The 24,251-nt window shown below is 37.8% G+C and overlaps 1 protein-coding gene across 2 annotated transcripts in view; it reads left to right on the forward strand.

The window, feature by feature from the left end:
* Nucleotides 1-24,251, forward strand: part of HS2ST1 (heparan sulfate 2-O-sulfotransferase 1) — a 188,576-nt gene that overhangs the window by 158,585 nt on the left and 5,740 nt on the right. For both annotated transcript variants that reach the window (XM_032247787.1, XM_032247786.1), the window contains exons 4-6: nt 14,628-14,766; nt 20,157-20,254; nt 23,924-24,081. In XM_032247787.1, coding sequence (XP_032103678.1) covers nt 14,628-14,766; nt 20,157-20,254; nt 23,924-24,081 — 395 coding nt within the window. The remainder of the gene's footprint in view (nt 1-14,627; nt 14,767-20,156; nt 20,255-23,923; nt 24,082-24,251) is intronic.

Genomic DNA, 24,251 nt, shown 5'->3' on the forward strand with positions numbered 1-24,251 from the left:
TCACCGCAACCTCCGCCTCCTGGGTTCAGGCAATTCTCCTGCCTCAGCCTCCTGAGTAGCTGGGATTACAGGCACGTGCCACCATGCCCAGCTAATTTTTTGTAGTTTTAGTAGAGACGGGGTTTCACTGTGTTGACCAGGATGGTCTCGATCTCTTGACCTCGTGATCCACCCGCCTCGGCCTCCCAAAGTGCTGGGATGTTACTTGATTTTTTAAAAGCATATTTCCTAGTTTTTCCTTTCTATTTTTCCCCTTAATGTTATGTTTTGTTTTCTTTTTAATTGGTGGATGATACAATTTTAAAATAATGTACATATGATAAATTATTATCATAAATTTGAAAATTTTCCAGTTTAAAATTGCTTCTAGGTTGAACATTTTCAAAATGCTGTAGTATGCAGGAAATATAAAATTGAATATGTTGCAGTTCTTGACCTTAATTGAGTTTACTGAAATCTTACTTTTTTTGAAACTATCAGTTCATTATGTTTTATTATAAATAGTAAAATATCACAGATTTTGCTTTTTATGATATATAAAATATTACAGATTTTCTTTCATTCATGTGAGATGAATGAAGTTCCTAAAATATCTTCTTACTTTTAAATGTATACTATTCATTTTTTAATAGCACCTATTATCCCATTTTGATTTTCTTCAAACTTTAGAAAATTCAAATGTTAAAAGTCTCTTTCAAAAACACTTCTTCAGTAATAAACATTTTCATTTATAACGAATAATGATCAACTAAAAGAACACTTCTAGTGATGTACTTTCTTTCAGACTCTGCTAAGATTTTTTATGATTTAGCTACCTCAGAGTCACATGTCAGCGTTGGTCTTGAAAGGTATTTGAGAATTATTTTGATGTAACAGTTTATTCAGGCACATATTAGGTATGTACGTTTGTGGTTGTCCCCAGAAATGAGAATGAGTTCTCATTGCCGTCATTTTGGTGTCTCCATATTGCTTCTAGTATCATTTTCAGAACAAGTGAACGTTCTGAATCAGTAAAGAAGCAGATATGTCATGACAAGAAACAACTAGATCCTTCATTAGGCCTAAAATTCTAAACAATAATCAAGTGACAACATTTTAGGCCTAAATAGAATTAATTAATATATAGGTTCATGTGAGATTGTTCTTTCTACTAATACTTCTCTGCTAAACCAGATGATGTTCGCACAATTTTCTACAACTTTCAACAAATATGTCACATTGTAGATACTTTAGAAAATTATTTTAATCATTCCAGACAATATGTGAGAGTTGCCTTATACTACTAGCTCTTTCTATAGCATTGATCCTATAGACTGCTAAGAAGCAATCTCTAGGCCAGGCTCAGTGGCTCACGCCTATAATCCCAGCACTTAGGGAGGCCAAGAAGGGCAGATCATGAGGTCAAAAGATCGAGACCATCCTGGCCAACATGGTGAAACACTGTCTCTAATGAAAATACAAAAATTAGCTGGGCGTGGTGGTGTGCACATGTAGTCCCAGCTACTTGGGTGGCTAAGGCAGGAGAATCAATTGAACCCGGGAGGCGGAGGTTGCAGTGAGCCGAGATAACGCCACTGCACTCCAGCCTGGTGACAGTGTGAGACTCTGTCTCAAAAAAAAAATAAAAGCAGTATCTGAAGTCCGTCTCTGAAGTCAGATCTGCTGTGAAATCCACTCAGACTCCTTGCTAGCTGTGTGATCTCAGCCACATTGCTTCAGATCTTTGAGCTTCAGTGTCCTGTTTTTAATTTGAGAATAATTAAAGTCATTACTTCATGGGGTGGTGGTGTGGATTAAATGTGATAATGTAGATGAAGCACTTAGTTCTGTGCCTCACACAGAGCAGTGTTATGATTCTTTTTAAAATTCTTTTTTCAGTTACCATATTGTCTTAACTGGTGTTTTAAAATTCTGTCTTTTTTCAGTTACCTTATTGTCTTAACTGGTGTTTTAAAATTCTGTCTTTTTTCAGTTACCTTATTGTCTTAACTGGTGTTTTTCTTCTTCTCCTTGTCTGAATCTTTGCTGGTCCTTATTTCCAACTATTAATTAAGCATTGTATAAGACTCTTTCTTTGCCTCCGTTATTCTCTTTGGAAGGTTTACACATTTTTATCTATCATTTTTATCTTGCCATCCAAACAAGGAACTTTTGAATCATCTTGGACAACTTTTTTTTAAATCACCACCTATATCTTGCCAGTCATCAAGTCTTTTGGGTGTCTTTCATTTAACATGATGCTTTTGACATTCATCTAATACATATCAGTAGTTAGTTCCTTACTAAGTAGTATTTTATTGTATGGTTGTACTTCAGTTTTGATCCGTTCACCAGTTTCTGGATATTGAGGTTGTTTATGGCTTTTGGTGATTATGAATAAAGCTGTTAAAACATTTGCATACAGGTCTTGTGTGGACATATGTCTTAACTTCTATTGGATAAAAACCTAAAAGTGGGATTGCTGAATTGTATGGTAACTCAGTAAGAAACTGCCAAACTGTTCTCCCAAGTGATTGTATCATTTTGCCACCAAACCAGCATTGTTTTAAGAGTTCCAGCTGTTGTGTTTCCTCACTAGCATTTGAAATTGTTAGACTTGATCTTTATTTCAAAACATGAGCCATTCTAATAGGTACACAGTTGATGAATGCCCTTTTTAAGACATAAATTACTTTAAAAATCATTTGTTTACAACATTATCATCAATGAGACCAACAAATAGCAACAGGTCATTCACTGTTTTGGATACAGGACAATGGGACCTTGCTACTAGGATTTGAAAGTTTCTATGAAGCTTGAGGGCTAAGAGGGTCCAGAATAACTATGGACAAGGTATAAATGTCTCCAGCAAGATTGATGCGTAAGTGGAGAAGTTAAATTTAGTATGAAGCAGAAAAATCTCAAAACATAATGCTTCCCAAAGGCCATTCAGCCCTCTTTCATGTTCATCACCTCCCTTTTAGACTTTTTCTAGCCATTGACAAGGTTCCTTACAAATGTTCTGAGTGTGCAGTTGATCTTTTAACCATTATTGTTGTTCATTTGCATATTGATACTATTCATTTGACAAGCTATTGATAGGGTGTAATTGTAAAAAATGAGTCTAGTTTATGTTCTTTGCTTTGTCATGCTTTATATGCTGACATGGCAAGAATTAAGTTCCTAAAATATCTTCCTACCAACATTCTGCTCAGATTATATATTTTCCTTTCTGATTTTCATCTGCAGATTCCTACCAAATATGCTTTTCTTTACCCAGGAAGATCATGTTCTAACAGATCAACAATAATTTATTTTCTGCTAGTAGAAATGGGTTTTTACTCTCCTACCTGAGCTTTTCTGAGAAATAACTGAAATGACTGACCAGAGTTAAAGGTGGAGTCTGACCACAGAACTTACTCTTCCTCCTTTATAAACTACCTGGTTGGCAAAATAGTAAAACCAACAAACATCGTTACCTCTTGTTTTCTAACTGGCTGAGCTGAGTGTGGCTCAGATCCTTTTTTTTTTTTTTTTTTTTTTTTCCTTTGAGATGGAATCTCGCTCTTGCCCAGGCTGGAGTGCAGTGGTGGGATCTCAGCTCACTGCAACCTCTGCCTCCCAGGTTCAAGTGACTCGCCTGTCTTAGTCTTCTGAGTGGCTAGGATTACAGGCACGCTCCACCACACCCAGCTAATTTTTGTATTTTTTAAAATATATATATATATATATATATATATATTTTATTGCATTTTAGGTTCTGTGGTATATGTAAAGAACATGAAGGATTGTTGTATAGGTACATACATGGCAATATGGTTTGCTGCCTCCATCCCCATCACCTATATCTGGCATTTCTCCCCATGTTATCCCAACTCCCTACTCCCTATTGTCCCTCCCCTAGTCCCCCGCAACAGACCTCAGTGTGTGATGCTCCCCTCCCTGTATCCATGTGTTCTCATTGTTCAACACCCGCCTATGAGTGAGAACATGTGGTGTTTGATTTTCTGTCCTTGTGCCAGTTTGCTGAGAATGATGGTTTCCAGATTCATCCATGTCCCTACAAAGGACATGAACTCATCATTTTTTATGGCTGCATAGTATTCCATGGTGTATATGTGCCATATTTTCCCTGTCTAGTCTATCATTGATGGGCATTTGGGTTGGTTCCAAGGCTTTGCTATTGTAAACAGTGCTGCAATGAACATTCGTGTGCATGTGTCCTTATAATAGAACAATTTATAATCCCTTGGATGTATACCCAGTAATGGGATTGCTGGGTCAAATGGAATTTCAGTTTCTAGTCCTTGAGGAATAGGCACACAGTCTTCCACAAAGATTGAACTAATTTACACTCCCACCAACAGTGTAAAAGTGTTCCTTTTTCTCCACATCCTCTCCAGCGTCTGTTGTCTCCAGATTTTTTTTTTTTTCCCATTTATTTATTTTATTGCATTTTAGGTTTTGGGGTACATGTGAAGAACATGCAAAATTGTTGCATAGGAACACACGTGGCAGTGTGATTTGCTGCCCTCCTCCCCATCACCCACATCTGGCACCTCTCCCCCTGCTATCCCGCCCCAGCTCCCCACCCCCCACCGTCCCTCCCCTATTTCCCCCCAACTGACCCCAGTGTGTAGTGCTCCCCTCCCCGTGTCCATGTGCTCTCATCGTTCAACACCCGCCTATGAGTGAGAACATGCGGTGCTTGATCTTCTGCTCCTCTGTCAGTTTGCTGAGAATGATGGTTTCCAGGTTCATCCACGTCCCCACAAAGGACCCAAACTCATCGTTTTTGATGGCTGCATAATATTCCATGGTGTATATGTGCCACATTTTCCCTATCCAGTCTATCGTCGATGGGCATTTGGGTTGGTTCCAGGTCCTTGCTATTGTAAACAGTGCTGCAATGAACATCCGTATACACGTGTCCTTATAGTAGAATGATTTGTAATCCTTTGGATATATACCCAGTAATGGGATTGCTGGGTCAAATGGAATTTCTATTTCTATGTCCTTGAGGAATCGCCACACTGTCTTCCACAATGGTTGAACTAATTTACACTCCCACCAACAGTGCAAAAGTGTTCCTACTTCTCCACATCCTCTCCAGCATCTGCTGTCTCCAGATTTTTTAATGATCACCATTCTAACTGGCATGAGATGGTATCTCATGTGGTTTTGATTTGCATTTCTCTGATGACCAGTGATGATGAGCATTTTTTCATATGTTTGTTGGCCTCATATCTGTCTTCTTTTGAAAAGTGTCTGTTCATATCCTTTGCCCACTTTTGAATGGGTTTGTTTTTCTTGTAAATCTGTTTTAGTTCTTTGTAGGTTTTGGATATAAGTCCTTTGTGAGATGGGTAGATTGCAAAAAAATTTTCCCATTCTGTTGGTTGCCGGTTCACTCTAATGATTGTTTCTTTTGCTGTGCAGAAGCTCTGGAGTTTAATTAGATCACATTTGTCTATTTTGGCTTTTTTTGCCAATGCTCTTGGTGTTTTAGTCATGAAGTCCTTGCCTATGCCTATATCCTGAATGGTTTTGCCTAGATTTTCTTCTAGGGTTTTTATGGTGTTAGGTCTTATGTTTTTTGTTGTTGTTGTTGTTTTATTGCATTTTAGGTTTTGGGGTACATGTGAAGAACGTGCAACATTGTTGCATATGTACACACTTTGCAGTGTGATTTGCTGCCTTCCTCCCCCCATCCCCTATATCTGGCATTTCTCCCCATGCTGTCTCTCCCCACCCCCCAGTGTCCCTCCCCTATTTCCCACTGACAGACCCCAGTGTGTGATGCTCCCCTCCCTGTGTCCATGTATTCTGATTGTTCATCACCCACCTATGAGTGAGAACATGTGGTGTTTGATTTTCTGTTCTTGTGTCAGTTTGCTGAGAATGATGGTTTCCAGGTTCATCCATGTCCCTACAAAGGACACAAACTCATCGTTTTTGTTGGCTGCATAATATTCCATGGTGTACATGTGCCACATTTTCCCTGTCCAGTCTATCATCGATGGGCATTTGGGTTGGTTCTAGGTCTTTGATATTGTAAACTGTGCGGCAATGAACATTCATGTGCTTGTGTCCTTACAGTAGAACGATTTATAATCCTTTGGATATATACCCAGTAATGGGATTGCTGGGTCAAATGGAATTTCTATTTCCAGGTCCTTGAGGAATCACCACACAGTCTTCCACAATAGCTGAACTAATTTACACTCCCACCAGCAGTGTAAAAGTGTTCCTGTTTATCCACATCCTCACCAGCATCTGTTGTCTCCAGATTTTTTAATGGTAGCCATTCTAACTGGCATGAGATGGTATCTCAGTGTAGTTTTGATTTGCATTTCTCTGATGACCAGTGATGATGAGCATTTTTTCATGTGTTTGTTGGCCTCATGTATGTCTTCTTTTGTAAAGTGTCTGTTCATATCCTTTGCCCACTTTTGAATGGGCTTGTTTGTTTTTTTCTTGTAAATCTGTTTTAGTTCTTTGTAGATTCTGGATATCAGCCCTTTGTCAGATGGGTAGACTGCAAAATTTTTTTTACATTCTGTCGGTTGCCGATTCACTCTAATGACTGTTTCTTTTGCTGTGCAGAAGCTGTGGAGTTTAATCAAGGTCAGGTCTTATGTTTAAATCTTTAATCCATGTGGAGTTAATTTTAGTGTAAGTTGTCAGGAAGGGGCCCAGTTTCTGCTTTCTGTACATGGCTATCCAGTTTTCCCAACACCATTTATTAAACAGGGAATCCTTTCCCCATTGCTTGTTTTTATGCGGTTTGTCAAAGATCAGATGGTTGTAAATGTGTGGCATTGTCTCCGAGGCCTCTTTTCTGTTCCATTGGTCTACATCTGTGTTTTGGTACCGGTACCATGCTGTTTTGATTACTGTAGGCTTGTAGTATAGTTTGAAGTCAAATAGCATGATACCTCCAGCTTTGTTCTTTTTGCTTAGAATTGACTTGGCTATGCATGCTCTCTTTTGGTTCCATATGAAGTTTAAGGTGTTTTGTTGCAGTTCTGTGAAGAAGTTCATTGCTAGCTTGCTGGGTATAGCATTGAATCTATAAATTACTTTGGGCAGTATGGCCATTTTCACAATATTGATTCTTCCTAACCATGAGCATGGAATATTTATCTGTTTGGGTCTTCTCTTATTTCCTTGAGCAGTGGTTTGTAGTTCTCCTTGAAGAGGTCCTTTACATCCTTTGTTAGTTGTATTCCTATGTATTTTATTCTCTTTGTAGCAATTATGAGTGGCAGTTCATTCTTGATTTGGCTTTCTTTAAGTCTGTTATTGGTGTATAGGAATGCTTGTGATTTTCACACATTGATTTTGTATGAAGTTGCTTATCAGTTTCAGAAAATTTTGGGCAGAGATTATAGGGTCTTCTAAATATCCAATCATGTAGCCTGCAAATAGAGACAATTTGACTTCCTTCTTTCCTAATTCAATACCCTTTATTCCCTTTTCTTTCCTGATTGCTCTGGTTAGAACTTCTAATACTATATTGAACAGGAGTGGTGAGAGAGGGCATCCTTGTCTAGTGCCAGATTTCAAAGGGAATGCTTCTAGTTTTTGCCCATTCAGTATGACATTGGCTGTGGGTTTGTCATAAATAGCTTTTATTATTTTGAGATAACGTTCTGTCGATACCTAGTTTAATGAGAGTTTTTAGCATAAACGGCTGTTGAATTTTGTCAAAGAACTTCTCTGCATCTATGGAGATAATCATGTGGTTTTTGTCTTTGGTTCTTGTTTATGTAGTGAATTATGTTTATAGACTTGCTTATGTTCAACCAGCCTTGCATACCCAGGATGAAGCCTACTTGATTGTGATGGATAGTCTTTTGGGCATGCTGTTATAATCGGTTTACCAGTATTTTATTGAAGAGTTTGCTTCTATGTTCATCATGGATATTGGCCTGAAGTTTTCTTTTCTTGTTGAGTCTTTGCCAGGTTTTGGTATCAGGATGATGTTGGTCTCATACAATGATTTGAGGAGGATTCCCTCTTTTTGGATTGTTTGGAATAGTTTCAGAAGGAGTCATACCAGCTCCTCTTTGTATGTCTGGTAGAATTCGGCTGTGAACCCATCTGGACTTGGGCTTTTTTTTGGGTGGTAAGCTATTAATTGCTGCCTCAACTTCAGCCCTTGTTATTGGTCTATTCAGGGTTTCGACTTCTTGGTTTAGGCTTGGGAGGGTGTATGTGTCCAGGAATTTATCCATTTCTTCCAGGTTTATTGGTTTATGTGCATAGCGTTGTTTGTAGTAATTTCTGATGATGGTTTGTATTTCTGTGGAGTCTGTGGTGATATCCCCTTTATCATTTTTTATTGCATCTCTTTAATTCTTCTCTCTTTTCTTTTTTATTAATCTGGCTAGTGATCTCTTTTGTTGATCTTTTCAAAAAACCAGCTCCTGGATTTATTGATTTTTTCGAAGGGTTTTTTGTGTCTCTATCTCTTTCAGTTCTGCTGTGATCTTAGTTATTTCTTGTCTTTTGCTTGCTTTTGAGTTTTTTTGATCTTGCCTCTCTAGCTCTTTCCTTCCCTGGACAGAGCACCTGGGAAAAAAAGGCAGTTATGAGTTCCACTGCAGCAGACTTAAACGTACCTGCCCAGCAGCTCTGAACAGAACAACGGAGCTCACAGCTCAACACTTGAGCTCCTATAAGGGACAGACTGTCTCCTCAAGCAGCTCCCTGACCCCTGTATAACCAAAGAGACACCTCATAAGGAGAGCTCAGGCTGACATCTCGCGGGTATCCTTCTGGGACAAAGATAACAGAAGAAGAAACTGGCAGCAACCCTTACTGTTCTGCAGTTGCTGCAGGTGATCCTCAGGCAAGCAGAGTCTGGAGTGGACCTCCAGCAGTCCTACAGCAGGGGGACCTGACTGTTAGAAGGACAACTAAGAAAGAAATAACTTCATCAGCAATAAAAAGGACGTCCACTCAGAGACCCCATCTGGAAGTTACCAACCACAAAAACCACAGGTAGATAAATCCACAAAGACGGGAAGAAACCAGTGCAAAAAGGATGAAAATACCCAAAACCAGAATGCCTCTCCTCCTCCAAGGGATCACAACTCCTCACCAGCAAGGGAACAAGGCTGGATGTAGAATTAGTCTGATGTATTGACAGAGACAGGCTTCGGAAGGTGGGTAATAACAAATTCCTCTGAGCTAAAAGGTCATGTTCTAACCCAATGCAAAGAAACTAAGAACCTTGAAAAAAGGTTCAACGAAATGCTAATGAGAATAAACAGCTTAAAGAGGAATATAAATGAATTGATGTAGCTGAAAAACACAACATGAGAACTTCGCAAAGCATTCACAAGTTTCAACAGCCAAATCGACCAAGCAGAAGAAAGGATATCAGAGATTGAAGATAAGCTCGATGAAATAAAACGAGAAGGCAAGATTAGAGAAAAAAGAGTAAAAAGAAATGAACAAAGCCTCCAAGAAATATGGGATTATGTGAAAAGACCTAATCTACGTTTAGTAGGTGTACCTGAATGTGATGGAGAGAATCAATCCAAGCTGGAAAACACTCTTCAGGATATTATCCAGGAGAACTTCCCCAACCTAGCAAGGCAGACCAACATTCAAGTCCAGGAAATACAGAGAACACCACAAAGATATTCCTCAAGAAGAGCAACCCCAAGGCACATAATCGTCAGATTCACCAGGGTTGAAATGAAGGGAAAAATGCTAAGGGTAGCTAGAGAGAAAGGTTGGGTAACCCACAAAGGGAAGCCCATCAGACTCACAGCAGATCTCTCACCAGAAACCCTCCAAGCCAGAAGAGAGTGGAGGCCAATATTCAATATCCTTAAAGAACTTTCAACCTAGAGTTTCATATCCAGCCAAGCTAGGCTTCATAAGCAAAGGAGAAATAAAATCCTTTATGAACAAGCAATTGCTGAGAGATTTCATCACCACCAGGCCTGCTTTTCAGGAGCTCCTGAAAGAAGCACTAAACATAGAAAGGAACAACCAATACCAGCCACTCCAAGAACGTACCAAATGGTAAAGAGCATCGACACAGTGAAGAAACTGCGTCAACTAATGGGCAAAACAACCATCTAGCATCAAAATGGCAGGGTCAAATTCACACATAACAATATTAGCCCTAAATATAGATGGGCTAAATGCCCCAGTCAAAAGACACAGACTGACGTATTAGATAAAAAGTCAAAACCCATCAGTGTGCTGTATCCAGGAAACCCATCTCACATGCAGGGCTTACATATAGGCTCAAAATAAAGGAATGGAGGAAGATCTGCCACGCAAAGGAGAGCAAAAAAAAGCAGGAGTTGCAATCCTAATCTCTGATAAAATAGACTTTAAACCAACAAAGATCAAAAGAGACAAAGAACGGCATTACATAATGGTAAAAGGATCAATGTAACAAGCAGAGCTAACGATCTTAAATATATACACCCCCAATACAGGAGCACCTAGATACATAAAGCAAGTTCTTAATGACCTACAAAGAGACTTAGACTCCCACACAATAATAGTGGGAGACTTTAACATACCACTGTCAATATTAGACAGATCAACGAGACAGAAAATTAACAAGGATATCCAGGACTTGAACTCAGACCTGGACCAAGCAAACCTAATAGACATTTACGGAACTCTCCACCCCAAATCCACAGAATATACATTCTTCTTAGCACCACATCACACCTACTCTAAAACTGACCACATAATTGGGAGTAAATCACTCCTCAGCAAATGCAAAAGAATGGAAATCATAACAAACAGTCTTCCAGACCACAGTGCAATCAAATTAGAAACTAACTCAGAACCACACAACTTCATGGAAACTGAACGACTGGCTCTTGAATGTTGACTGGATAAACAGTGAAATCAAGGCAGAAATAAAGATGTTCTTCAAAACCAACGGACAAAGACACAACGTACCAGAATCTCTAGGACACATTTAAAGCAGTGTCTGGAGGGAAATTTATATCAGTAAATGCCAACATGTGAAGCAAGGAAATATCTAACATTAACACCCTATCAACAGAATTTTTGTATTTTTAGTAGAGATGGGATTTCATCATGTTGATCAGGCTGGTCTCGAATTCCTGACCTCATGATATGCCTGCCTCAGCCTCCCAACCAGATGTTATTTTTAATCATGCCCATTATCTGTTATGATCTTTTGCCTCCAGCCCTTTGGGTCTACATAACTGTTCCCTAAGTTGCATATAATAATTCATATCCATTTTCAAAATGATTTCACAGATTATATCTCATTAAAATCATACTTCCTAATAAATGCCACCCAAAGCCAATTCACAGATAGTTATTTTCCTGGACAGCAAAAAGAGTTTTGTAAGATGCCATATTCCCTTTTGCTGCTGCGTGTTAATTGTTGTCTGCTCCACATGTCAGGGACTAGGGGAAAGGAGGAAACATTGGTAGAAGTTCGTGGGAGTTCTTCTGCGAGGAGATCATTTCCAAAGGAATGGCTCAGGATGGAGCAATGGCTAATAATGGGAGAGGATAGAGAGAAATCCCAGGAATCCCAGTCTCAAGAATGGAATCATTAGCCCATTGTCCTGTACTCTCTCTTTGTAGTTTCCTGTTAAAAACCTCTCAGCTCTGTAAGCTAAAGGAGCAACAATATATTGCTCTTGCCTTCTTACTTTCTGATTACTCAATGTACTCTCTCACAGAAAGCCTTTTGTTAGTGGCTAATTCACAACAGCCTCTTCATCCTAATTCTATTCATACCCAGAACCTATGTTTTAGGCACAGTGCTGAGCACTAGTGATAAAGCCATGAACAAGAGAGAAATGGTCCCTGCCCTGGTGGAAATTCTAATACCTAATGTGACAGTGTTATGTATTTGCAACAGTACTGTTTTCTTCTTTTAAAAAATTGTGAAAGGAATTTTTACTGCATTATTGGTACTATGCCTACCCTCAAGTGACTTATAATGCTGTTGGGTAGAAAGACAGGAGAAATACTAGTAGGATAAGCTAAGAGTAAAGTTGCTTGATAGCTCTTAAGTGCAGGAGGTGTCTAATGAAAGCAAATAGAACTGTATGCTGGAATCATTACGAAGACAAGGTCACAAGATTTTGTTGTAGCCCCTCTGTTTATTCCAAAACAGCAGCCAATGAGCTTTTAATATGAGTCATGTCATTGTACTTCTCAGCTTAAATCTTTCGGTGGCCTCCCCCCGACTCCATGTAAAGTAATGCTTGTAACAGTATAAAAGGCCCACGCAGTCTACACTCATTCCACCTCACCGTCATCTCTCTTATCTTCTGTAGTATTCCCTTTTTTATTCTTCAGGTAGATTGATCTCCGTGCTGTTCCTCAAAACACCTGGCACTTAGCTGCTTCAAGGGCCTCTTATTTGGAAATCCCATCTTTCCAGAACACTCTCTCCCAGATGTTTACATGGTACCTTCCTCATAGTAAGACTAGTGATGTCTTCCTAAAAAACACTATTCTGAATTGTATTCACCCTCACTTCCTTAGCACTCCTTATTCCCCTTCACTGAATTATTTTTCTCCCTTGTACTTTTTACCATCTGTTATATATACTTTTTTGTTTATTGCCTGTCTGTCCCAAGTAGAAACTCTAGAAGGTCAACGAATTCAGTCTTTTTTTTTTTTTTTTCATTGCTGTATCCCTAGTACCCAGAATAGTATTATATCTGGTAATATTAGGTACATACAAAAAGTATTTTTGAAGGAATTAATGTAAAAAACGAAAACAAAAATGAGAATGGCACTCAAGTAAGAATAAGCAAAGGTATGTAAAGAGAAATAGAATCAGTATTGATACGGGAGGAGATAAAAGAGGCCAACCTAACTGTAACAGATAAATGGTTTCTTGTTTGAGGAGAGTTAAAGAAAAAGATCAGAAAGGTGGTACCTAAGACATAAAAGAACCTTAAGACAACCAGCAGAGGAGTTTTGGTTTTGTATCACCTAATCAGTAGATTTATTTCAGATTCCTAAGAAGAGTGATTTAACAAATGTTTCGAAACATCCTTTGAGAATTGGTATGGAAGATAATTGAAAGGGAGAGAAACTGGATGCAAAAAACTGTATTATTGCAGTAATCTAAGCAAGAGGCTGAGAAAAAGAGAAGTGGTAAAGAGAAAAAAAGATGAAGACAGGTCACATCTATGAGAAAGCTTACAAAAGAATCAATTGTATTAAATGAAGAATAATGGAAAAGGAAGAATCAAGATAGCTGTAACATTTTAAGACTGGGACAAGGGAGTATATTAAAATAGGGAGCTAGTTGTACAATTCTAGGGTATGCAAGGGTTGCTAAAGTAAAAATCTTCAGTATTTCATCAACTCTTTATCATTCCCTAAGGAAATAATGCTGAAAACCTAGTGTCTTTCACTTCTACCTTGTCTTTAAAAACAGCAACGGAAGGTAGATTGACATGGTCACACTTTTGTTCACATATTAATACTGTATCCTTTGATAGAGTTCTAAAAAACACTATCAGATCTGGCTAGTTTGATGAGCCAGAAGTGAGAAATTATTCCTACATAGTTCATGTTGATTTGAAACTTTCTGTAGCACCAGATGATTTATTCAGGAATATATATAATGCAATTTTTAAAATAAGTTCATTTAAAAATTATGAATATTAAATTCTTTCATAGTAATATGTGGTTATAATTTGAGAAGGGATTGTCTACTTGGACCTAAAGTATAATGAAGGCACAGAATTAAAATGTTTTATGTAACTTTTTTTTTTTTTTTTTTGAGACAAGAGTCTCGCTCTGTCGCCAGGCTGGAGTGCAATGGCGCAATCTTGGCTCACTGCAACCTCTGCCTCCCGGGTTCAAGCGATTCTCCTGCCTCAGCCTCCCAGGATTACAGACGCGTGTCACCACGCCCAGCTAATTTTTGTATTTTTAGTAACGATGGGATTTCACTGTGTTGGCCAGGCTGGTCTCTGTCTTCTGACCTCGTGATCTATCCACCTCAGCCTCCCAAAGTGCTGGGATTACAGGTGTGAGCCACCATGCCCGGCCTTTTATTTAATTCTTGCTGGTAAAGTTTAAAATTATTTTTCATTCATTTTTATCTCCTTTATCTTCAGACATATTTATTTATTTGCTTTTTGAGATGGAGTTTCACTCTGTCACCCAGACTAGAGTGCAGTGGTGTGCTCAGCTCACTGCAACCTCTGCTTCCTGGATTCAAGTGATTCTTCTGCCTCAGCCACCTGAATAGCTGGGATTATAGGCGTCCCATCACCACACCCAGCTAATTTTTGTATTTTTTTTTATTTTTACTAGAGACAGGATTTCACCATGTTGGTCAGGCTGGTCTTGAACTCCTGACCCTGTGATCTGCCCACCTTGGCCTCCCAAAGTGCTAAAATTACAAGCATGAGCCACTGTACCCGGCCCAGAAATAATTTTTTAATTAATATTTCTTGTTTATTGTGACAGGAATAATCAGTAATCATGAAATAGTTCCCAGTTTCCACATATACAAATAATTTAAATTAATTCATGTACTCCTTTCCTTATAGGACCAGTACCTCAGACTTATACATATAATTCCAGGGCACTCCTAAACAGATTGAAAATGTTTATCTCACCTTTGAAATTTTGTTTTATTTCAGATTTGGTGTGAAGAAGAAACCAATTTACATTAATGTCATAAGAGATCCTATTGAGAGGCTAGTGTCTTATTATTACTTTCTGAGATTTGGAGATGATTATAGACCAGGCTTACGGAGACGAAAACAAGGAGACAAAAAGGTAATTTTTTAGTTTTAAGATTTTTATAAAGATAATTGTTTATGAAATGCAGTGAGCAATGTGCTTTTAAAATTTGTGTTAATTATAAATTTATTACTTGCTTATTGTGGAAATTTTGAAAACAACCCAAAATATAAAGAAGCAAAATGAAGACTATATATAGTTGGTATATTGTAAGATACATATTTTTGGTGATTTTTAAAAATGTTTCTTTTCCAGGGTGGAATCTTGTTTTATTATGGTTCTGTTAACAATTTTCTGTCCAGTTATTGTAATTATTCACTAATATGATATATTTTTGTATTTTTTTGATTCTCTTAGTCTTGATGATGGCAATTTATATTTGTGATCATCAGTTTAAGGACACTGTTTTGCTGAAGCGGCTATTTTCGTTCTTTTCTGGCAAGAAAAGAATAATGACTAAGTTCTTAACCGGTTCACATGCGGGTTGTCTTTCATTTCATTGCATTCTCTAGAGTATCACCAGAGTTATTTTTCTAATAAGTCAAACTGATTTGTCACTTTTCTGGTGGAAGACTTTTACTGGGACCTCACTGGTTACAGATTATCTAACGTGCAGGAGACACAACTGGACATGATCTCAGACTTAGCTCTCCTGTCTGATTTTCCTTTAGGTGCCCAGTGCTTTAGCCACTTGAAATGTCAGCATCCTCTAAACTTACTAAGTTACTAATGCATTACACATGTATTATTCCCTATATTAAGAATGCCTTTTCCTTTACTCTGGAAAACTCTTTATCCACCTTTAAGATCTAGCTCAAACATGACCTCTTCCATAAAGTCTTTTTTGATGCCTCCAGGCAGTTAGTCATATCTCTTTCAGAGCTCCCAGGGCACTTCATTCAAATCTCTTTCTTTTAAGCATTTATTTTGTGGTATTTGGATTATCAGTTTACATGTTGTCTTCTCCAAAATTCAGTGAATTTCCTGAAGCATATATTTAATTCATCTTTGTTTCCTCAATATTTAGCAACATACCTAGGTTACCTGTAAGTGCTTAACAAATGGTTGAATTTGTGAATTCTGTACATTTTAAACCTAAAGTATCACACAGTAGTGATGCCAGATACTTGGTATGTTATGATAATTAACATCCAACAATATTTTTTTCAAAGTTAGATATACTCTCTGTGTCACATGACGGGGCAGTGGTTTTTTTGTTTTGTTTTCCTTTTTAATGATTTCTAGAAATTGCTGTTTCTTCAGCCTCAAAGCTGTAGGCAGAAGGTTACTGATCCAAACGCAGATAACTAACCAAATCTGTTTTCTTCTAGAAATGTTTATTATGGACATTCTGTAAAATTTTATAAATTCTATTAATACAACTCTTATGACTTACTACTTTAGAATTTATCAATATTTATTTCTAAATTCACTTGTGCACTTTCTTTTTTAAAAAAATTTTAGCCCTGTTTATACTATTGACTCAGTAAATATTATCTATCTCCCTCTTTTGACTAAAGTACTATTAGTGTTGGAAAAAAGGAAAAGATTGCAGTCATGTAGGTCTCTATTTCCATCATTTGTTATTATCAGTCCTGGATAGCATGATTTTGTGGTTTCTGTCCCGTGTAGTTGAGGGGATTGGGTAATAATAAATAATAATTAACAGTAATAATGGCTCACATTTACTGTTTATCATGTACCGAGCAGTGTTTTAAGTTATTTTATATGTATTTTTTCAGGTAGCTTGCACAACAATTCTATGGGGTGGTTGCTGTTACTATCCTCATTTTACAGAAAAGGAAACTGTAAGGCACAGAAAGGGCTAAGTATTTTGTACAGTGTCATTGAGCTAGTAAATGGTAGAGCTGGTATTTAAAACCAAGCACTCTACTTCCAGAGCCCATAGTCTTAACTTCTCTTCCATCCTTTGAAAACGAGAGAAGAGGCCGGGTGCAGTGGCTTATGGCTGTAATCCCAGCACTTTGCGAGGCTGAGGCAGGTGGATCACAAGGTCAGGAGTTCAAGACAAGCCTGGCCAAGATGGTGAAACCCCGTCTCTACTAAAAATACAAAAATTAGTCAGTTGCAGTGGCAGGTGCCTGTAATCCCAGCTACTCAGGAGGCTGAGGGAGGAGAATCGCTTGAACCCAGAACCCAGGGGGCAGAGGTTGCGATAAGCTGAGGTCCGCAACAGCACTCCAGCCTAGGCAACAGAGTGAGACTATGTCCCCCCACCAAAAAAAAAAAAAAGAGGAGAGGAGAAATGCAACATGTCACTCGACATTTTTCTGTGAAATGTGTTCCACAGTTGCATATTCAATATTCACAAAAAAATTCAGGCAGACATTTTAACACCATCTTCTTGTAAGTTTTAGGTAGATAGGCCATCCTGGAGCTTTAACTGTTCTTCACCCTGACTATAATAAGGCCTGGGTTTTTGTTGTTGTTATTGTTTAATGTCATTATAAAATACACTATTATGCCTGTTTATTTAATTATAGTGTTGGTAACATCAGCAAAATACTATTGCATTGTCTTACCTCTTATGATGACAGGGCTATCTATAAATAATTGATTTATAAAAATAAGAGATTACTTTGTTTTACGATAGAATGTACCTTTTCAGTCTTGAAACATATTAGTAATTAGACATTTCTGGTAATTTGGCTTGTTTCTCCTGACATACATGTTGGTAACCCTAATGAGTAAAGTGGTGTTTATTGCCAATAACTCCTTCACATCTTTAACTGGCAAGAATTTTCATTAAACTCATACCTGTAAAGTTGGTAAGACTGCATGCATATAACATTTCTAAAGCTGGAAGGGTTTTAGAAAGATAATGGGGATTGGCCGGGCCCAGTGGCTCAGGCCTGTAATCCCAGCACTTTAGGCCAAGGTGGGCAGATCACGAGTCAAGAGATCGAGACCATTCTGGCCAACATGGTGAAACCCCGTCTCTACTAAAAATACAAAAAACAGCCGGGCATGGTGGCACATGCATGTGGTCCCAGCTACTCGGGAGGCTGAGGCAGAAGAATCGCTTGAACCCAGGAGGTGGAGGTTGCAGTGAGCTGAGATTGTGCCACTGCACTCCAGCCTAGCGACAGAGCAAGACTCCGTCTCCAAAAAAAAATAAAAATAAAAAAATAAAGGTAATGGGAATTAAAGGGTGGCCATGATTATGTTGGAAATACCTTGCAAAGGCACTTATTCTCAAAAAAAGTTTAGATAGCTTTCTTTCTATAAAATTGAAGATTATTTGCACCTCAAGTGATACTCTGAGATGTATTTAACAGTATTCAGTTCAGCACTTATGGCATCTATTGTGTTTTAAACTGAAATATTCCAGTAATCTGAACTGCTTTATGGTTATGCTTCAAACACAGTTTGTGCACCTAGAATAGCTTTCACTTGATCTTGTAAAGAACAAAAGACTTTTGAGTTGGGAGATTTCAAATTTGCACATTTTAAAACTAGAGTTTTACTTAATTTAATCTCTGCCCAATACCTGGAAAATAGGGATATTAAGTAATCCAAAGATGAGCATTGAATATCAGTTAAATCAGTAGTTCTCAAACTTTTTGATATAAGAACTGCTTTTATACTCTTAAAAATTAAGGATTCCCTAAAGAGCTTTTGTTTATAGCTTTTGCTTTGTTTTAGGTTATATCTATTGATATTTACCAATATCAGTAAATTTACTGAAAAAATTTTTTCTGCCATTTACTGAAAAAAATTTTAAAGTATTATGTTTTAACAGTAGTAAAGCCATCTTATGTTAACATAAATTGTATTTTTGTGAAAGTAACTCTCCCTCGACAAAAAAAATGAAAAGAGTGGCATCAGTTTACATTTCTGCAAATCGTTTTAGCATCTGGCCTACTATAGACAACCAATTTTTTTTCTTTTTCTTTTTTGTTTCGTTTTGCTTTGAACCTTGAGAAGCTAGACAGCTGATTTTCATATCTGCTCCTGAATTCAGTTTGTTCAAAATGTTCTTTTGGTTGAATTATATAGAGGAAATCCAGCTTTACACAGATAGGCAATTGAAAAAGGGAGGATTTTAATAGACTTTTCAAAAAATTGTGGCTATTCTCTAATACTACATTAAAACTTGACAAGTGGTAGTTTCAAAAGTTAGTTGCGATGTAGAATCTGAAACCATAGTAGTGAACTTTTTATACTTTGCTACTTTAAAATCTGTTAATATGTTTTACACTTTGAATGAGTCTTTTAACCAAGCATAATTTTGAAACATCATACATGGGTCATTTGGAACATGCAGGTTCACTGAGTTATGCAGACCTTTCAAATGGAACATATTTTGTTATACAGTGTTAAAAACTCTCATTTATTAATATCACCACTGATTTCATCAGAAAAGTCTTTAATAATTGGGAGACTGTCAAGCTTACGGTGGCAGATAAAAGTTTTATAAAAATTTTTTTTTGCTTGAAAGCTTAATTTTTATCATTGGCCTATCACAGGATTTCTCAACCTCAACACTGTTGTTTTCGACCAGATTATTCTTTGTTGTGAGGGGCTTCCTATACATTGTGGGGTGTTTACCAGCATCTCTTACTTCTGCCTGGTCGCATTCCCCACACCTCAGCTGTGAGAACCAAAATTGTCTTCAAACATTGCCAAATATCACCTGAGGGTTAGAATAGCTCCCATCTGAGAACCCCTGAGGTATCAACACTGTCAGATGTTCTTTCAAGTGACAGGCACAATTTATTCATTTTGAGAAAATATCACCAAATACTCAAATTTGAATAGCCATAGTTTGGGATATGGTTGATATATATAAAGTTTTTGTTTCTCATTTCTTTTTATGAGCTACAAAATTTGGCACAAATAATAAAACTACTTTTTAGAAAATGGCCTAGGCTAGCAAATCTAAGTCAGACCATCTAAAAAATTTCAGAAATAAAGTCAAATGCCTCATGAAAATATTTTATTTCCTCTGCCTTCATCTCCATTACAGCTATGCCTTTAATATCCCTGTAAATCCACAAAGTGCAGTCTTTTCAGCAGTCATTTACAAGTCCAAGTGGTTTATATAGCACTATTCTATATGCTCTAGAAGACACAAATGCTACTGCATGATCCCTTCAGGAAGTTTTCACTGTAGTTGGAAAGACAGAACATAATACATAACACATTTAAAAAGCACATGAAGCAAATTATATAGATAAAGGTATAGACAGACAGACAGATCAACCTATCCTAAGATTCTAAACCATATCCTCAGAGCTGCCTGTTACAAGGTAGTATGTGATTAATTTATATGACTCCAAAGAAAATAAGAGTGTCTCATCCCACCTACTCTCATTCATTTATTTAATAATTTACCACATTAGATATTTGATAGGTGAGACTTGGATTTGTGGCTTACCTGTGCTGCTTTGTCTTTGTTCTAGACCTTTGATGAATGTGTAGCAGAGGGTGGCTCAGACTGTGCTCCAGAGAAGCTCTGGCTTCAAATCCCATTCTTCTGTGGCCATAGCTCCGAATGCTGGTAGGGAGATAAAGTTGACTCAAATTTGATTATCGTCCTTATTATCTCTATAATCTGTGTTTCATTTCACAAGGGCTAGATTTAGGGAAATCGGTCAAAGACTAGACTCAAAATAACGTGTTATTGAGTAATATCTACTTTTGCAGTAACTTTTAAATGCATTTAAAAGATTCCTCATGTAGAGTAATATCCTAATATCCTCGCATTGTTTTCTCAGATGCTGGCTTTTAATATTTCTTGTTTTTGGTGTTATGTTTTGCTGTATTCCAGTGAAGCTCTTAATTAGAGACCAGAGGCATCATAAATCTAATTTTGTTCCAAGCTTACTGTTTTAGCTATTCGTGTTAAATTAAGAAGAGGCTTAGTGGGTTAAAATTCACCTGGTTTTCCTGTTAAACTGATTTTGACTTTAAGAGAAGCCAAAGTTATGGTTGTGGTTTAGTTTGCTAGTAAATACCAAGTGGAAAATAATGATACTTTAATAAAAAAATTTATTTCCTCAGAATGTGCTGTTTTCGTTTTTAAAAATATTTTTACATATTTATTTGTTCCATTCAATCATTTTAATAGGAAAAATAGGAGAAAGAAGGAACATAGTCAAAGTTTCTTCCTTAAACCATATTGAGAAATACAAGGAATTTCTTCATTATTTGAGGTTTATCATCAAATTGCTGTGGAGTTTAAGGTCCTACTCAATAGATTGCAACAAAGCCTCATAATAGTACAAGAATTGGAAGCCTGTAAAGAGTGCCTTCTCAATTTTTATTCATTTCTTTAGAACAGGGATTGGCAAACTATGGGTTGTAACCTGCAGACCCAATTTGACCCATCACCTGTTTTATTTTGTATTTTTTGAGACAGAGTCTTGCTCTATTGGCTAGGCTGGAGTGCAGGGGCGCTATCTCGGCTCACTGCAACCTCTGGCCTCCTGGATTCAAACTATCCTCCTGCCTCAGCCTCCCGAGCAGCTGGGACTGTGGGTGCCCGCCACCACACCTGGCTAATTTTTGTATTTTTAGTAGAGATAGGCTTTCACCATGCTGGCCAGGCTGGTCTCAAACTCCTGACCTCAAGTGATCCACCTGCCTCGGCCTACCAAAGTGCTGGAATTACAGGCGTGAGTCACCGTGCCCAGCTGCATCACCTGTTCTATAAAGTTTTATTGGAACACAACCACATACATTTTTTACTTATTGCTTGTGGCCATTTTCACACATCAACAGCAGAGTTGCGTAATTGTAACCTAAACCCTGTGTATTAGCTGTGCTTACATTACTATAAAGGACTACTGGAGTCTGGGTAATTTATGAAGAAAAGAGGTTTAATTTGCTCACTGTTCTCCAGGATGTATAAGCATGGCACCACCAAGGGCCTCAGGAAGCTTATAATCATGGCAGAAGGTAAAGCAGGAGCAGGCATATCACATGGTGGGAGCAAGAGAGTGGGCAGTAGGAGCAGATTGGGGGTGTGGTTCCCAGACTTTCAAACAACCAGATCTTGTGTGAACTGAGCGAGAACTTAGTTATCACCAAGGGGTTGGCACTAAACCATTCATGACAGATCTGCTCCCATGATCCAATCAGGGATCTAATCCTACCAGGCCCTACCTCCAGCATTGGGAATCACGTTTCAACATGAGATTTGGAGGGAACAAACATCCAAACCATATTCTGCCTCTAGCTCACCAAATCTTATGTCTTCTCATATTTCAAAATACATTTATCCCTTCGCATTAGTCCCAAAGTCTTATTCCAGCATTAACTCAAAAGTCCCAAGTCCAAAATGTCATCTGGAAATGAGTTGCTTCAACCCATAAGCCTGTAAGCCTGTGAGTTTAAAAAAAAAAAAAAGTTATTTATTCTGAAGATACAATGGTGGTAGGCATTGGATAAATATTCCCATTCCAAAAGGGAGAGATTGGCCAAAAGAAAGGTGCAGTAGGCCCCACACAAGTCTGAAATCCAGCAGGGCAGTCATTAAATCTTAAAACTCCAACATAATCTTTGACTTCATCTCCTGCATCCTGGTGCAGGGCGTGGGCTCCCAAGGCCTTGAGCAGCCCTCGCCCATGGTTTTGTAGGGTACAGCCCACTTGGCTGCTCTCATGAGTTGGAATTCAGCCAAGTTCTTTGCTAAGGTATAACAGGAACAACCTTTACTCCAGTTCCCAATAACTTCATTTCCCTCTGAGACCTCATCAGCCTGGACTTTACTGTCCATATTTCTGTCAGCATTTTTGTCACAATCATTAAACTTGTCTCTAAGAAATTTCAAAGTTTCCCTCTTCTGAGTCCTCCAACTCTTCCAACCTCTGCCCATTACCCAGTTCCAAAGCCACTTTTCCATTTTCAGCTATCTTTATAGCAATACCCCACTCCCTAGTAACAATTTCCTCTATTAGGCCATTCTTACATTACTATGAAGGAATACCTGAGGAAGGTACACCTTGGCTGATGGTTCTGCAGGCTGTATAAGCATGGCATCAACATCCATTTGGCTTCTGATGCAGGCCTCAGGAAACTTACAGTCATGGCAGAAGGTGAAGTGGGAGCAGGCATATCACATGGCAGGAATGGGAGCAAGAGAATGAAAGGAGAGGTCCCAGTCTTTTAAATAAATAGATACCTCATGAACTAACTGAGTCAAGAACTCAGCTATCTCCAAGGGAATGGTGCTAAACCATTTACAAGGGACCCACTCCCATGATCCACTTACCTCTCACCAGGCCCAACCTCCCACACTGAGAATCACATTTCAGAATGAGAGTTAGAGGGAACAAATATCCAAACCATATCACTATGTAGTTTGCAAAACCTAAAATATTTATCCTCTGGCTTTTTAATAGAAAAAGTTTGCCAATTCCTGTCTTAGAACAATAAAGACTATTGCTCTATTGGGCATTTTTTGAGGAGATGTTAATTGAATTTCTTTAGTGTGTTTCATAGACCAACAGAACTGGGAGGGTCCTTAGAAACCAATTAATCACATCTTCCCTCCCCCTTTTTAAAAATAGTTGGGGAAAACAAAATTGAGAAAGGTAAAGCCACCAGCTCAAGATCATACTACCACTTAAAGGCAGAACTAGAGTTTGGATTAAGGAATATTCATGCTAAAAAGAACCCTAAAATACAGTTTATTTTGGCCAAATTTGTGTTAATAGCATTAGCTAACAATGTAAATGAAAATAAAAATAAAAGATTCTTAGCGGAATGATTTCTTATCAATTTTCTGTTCCTCAGAAATTTCAGAAAATAGCTCACAAAAACTCTGAACTCACAAAATAAGCAGTAAACAAATTATTTACACCTTAATAGAGAGCTCTTAAATGAACAGAATTTAGAGTAGTTTAAAAAAGTTAAATACACACTAAATCATATGGTAGGGATATATGTTTTATATCTATATACATTTTTAAAGTGCCCTTAAACTAAATTCTTCAGGTTAAGAGTCCTCTGGCAAACTCTGAATTAGCACTGCATAGTTGAGCAGAAACGAGATGGAAGCAAAGGAAATTAGAAACAGGTGTGCCTCCCACAGGATGTAATAAAAGGGCATTGAGGCTTTGGATATACATGTGTTTATTTTCTCTGTAATATATGGTGTCAAAGGCACCAAAAATACTCAGCAGATTTCACAAGCAGGCTTTTAATTCCTTTTCTTTGGTTTCAGGAATGTGGGAAGCAGGTGGGCTATGGATCAAGCCAAGTATAACCTAATTAATGAATATTTTCTGGTGGGAGTTACTGAAGAGCTTGAAGATTTTATCATGTTATTGGAGGCAGCATTGCCCCGGTTTTTCAGGGGTGCTACTGAACTCTATCGCACAGGTATATAAAGGAAGGGTTTATTTTTAAAGCTTTTTTTGGTTTCTTTTTTTATTTGCAACTTGTAAAATATATATGACTTGAAGTTTCTTCAGTGAAACACAACAGATCGCTCTAGAAAGGGAGGTATCTTGTCTGTTTCTGCTCAGTATTTTCAATTGAATAACTGTGAA

Source organism: Sapajus apella, unplaced genomic scaffold (assembly GCF_009761245.1).
Source record: "Sapajus apella isolate SASKATOON/1434 unplaced genomic scaffold, GSC_monkey_1.0 scaffold64, whole genome shotgun sequence".
NCBI classification, from domain to species: Eukaryota; Metazoa; Chordata; class Mammalia; order Primates; family Cebidae; genus Sapajus; species Sapajus apella.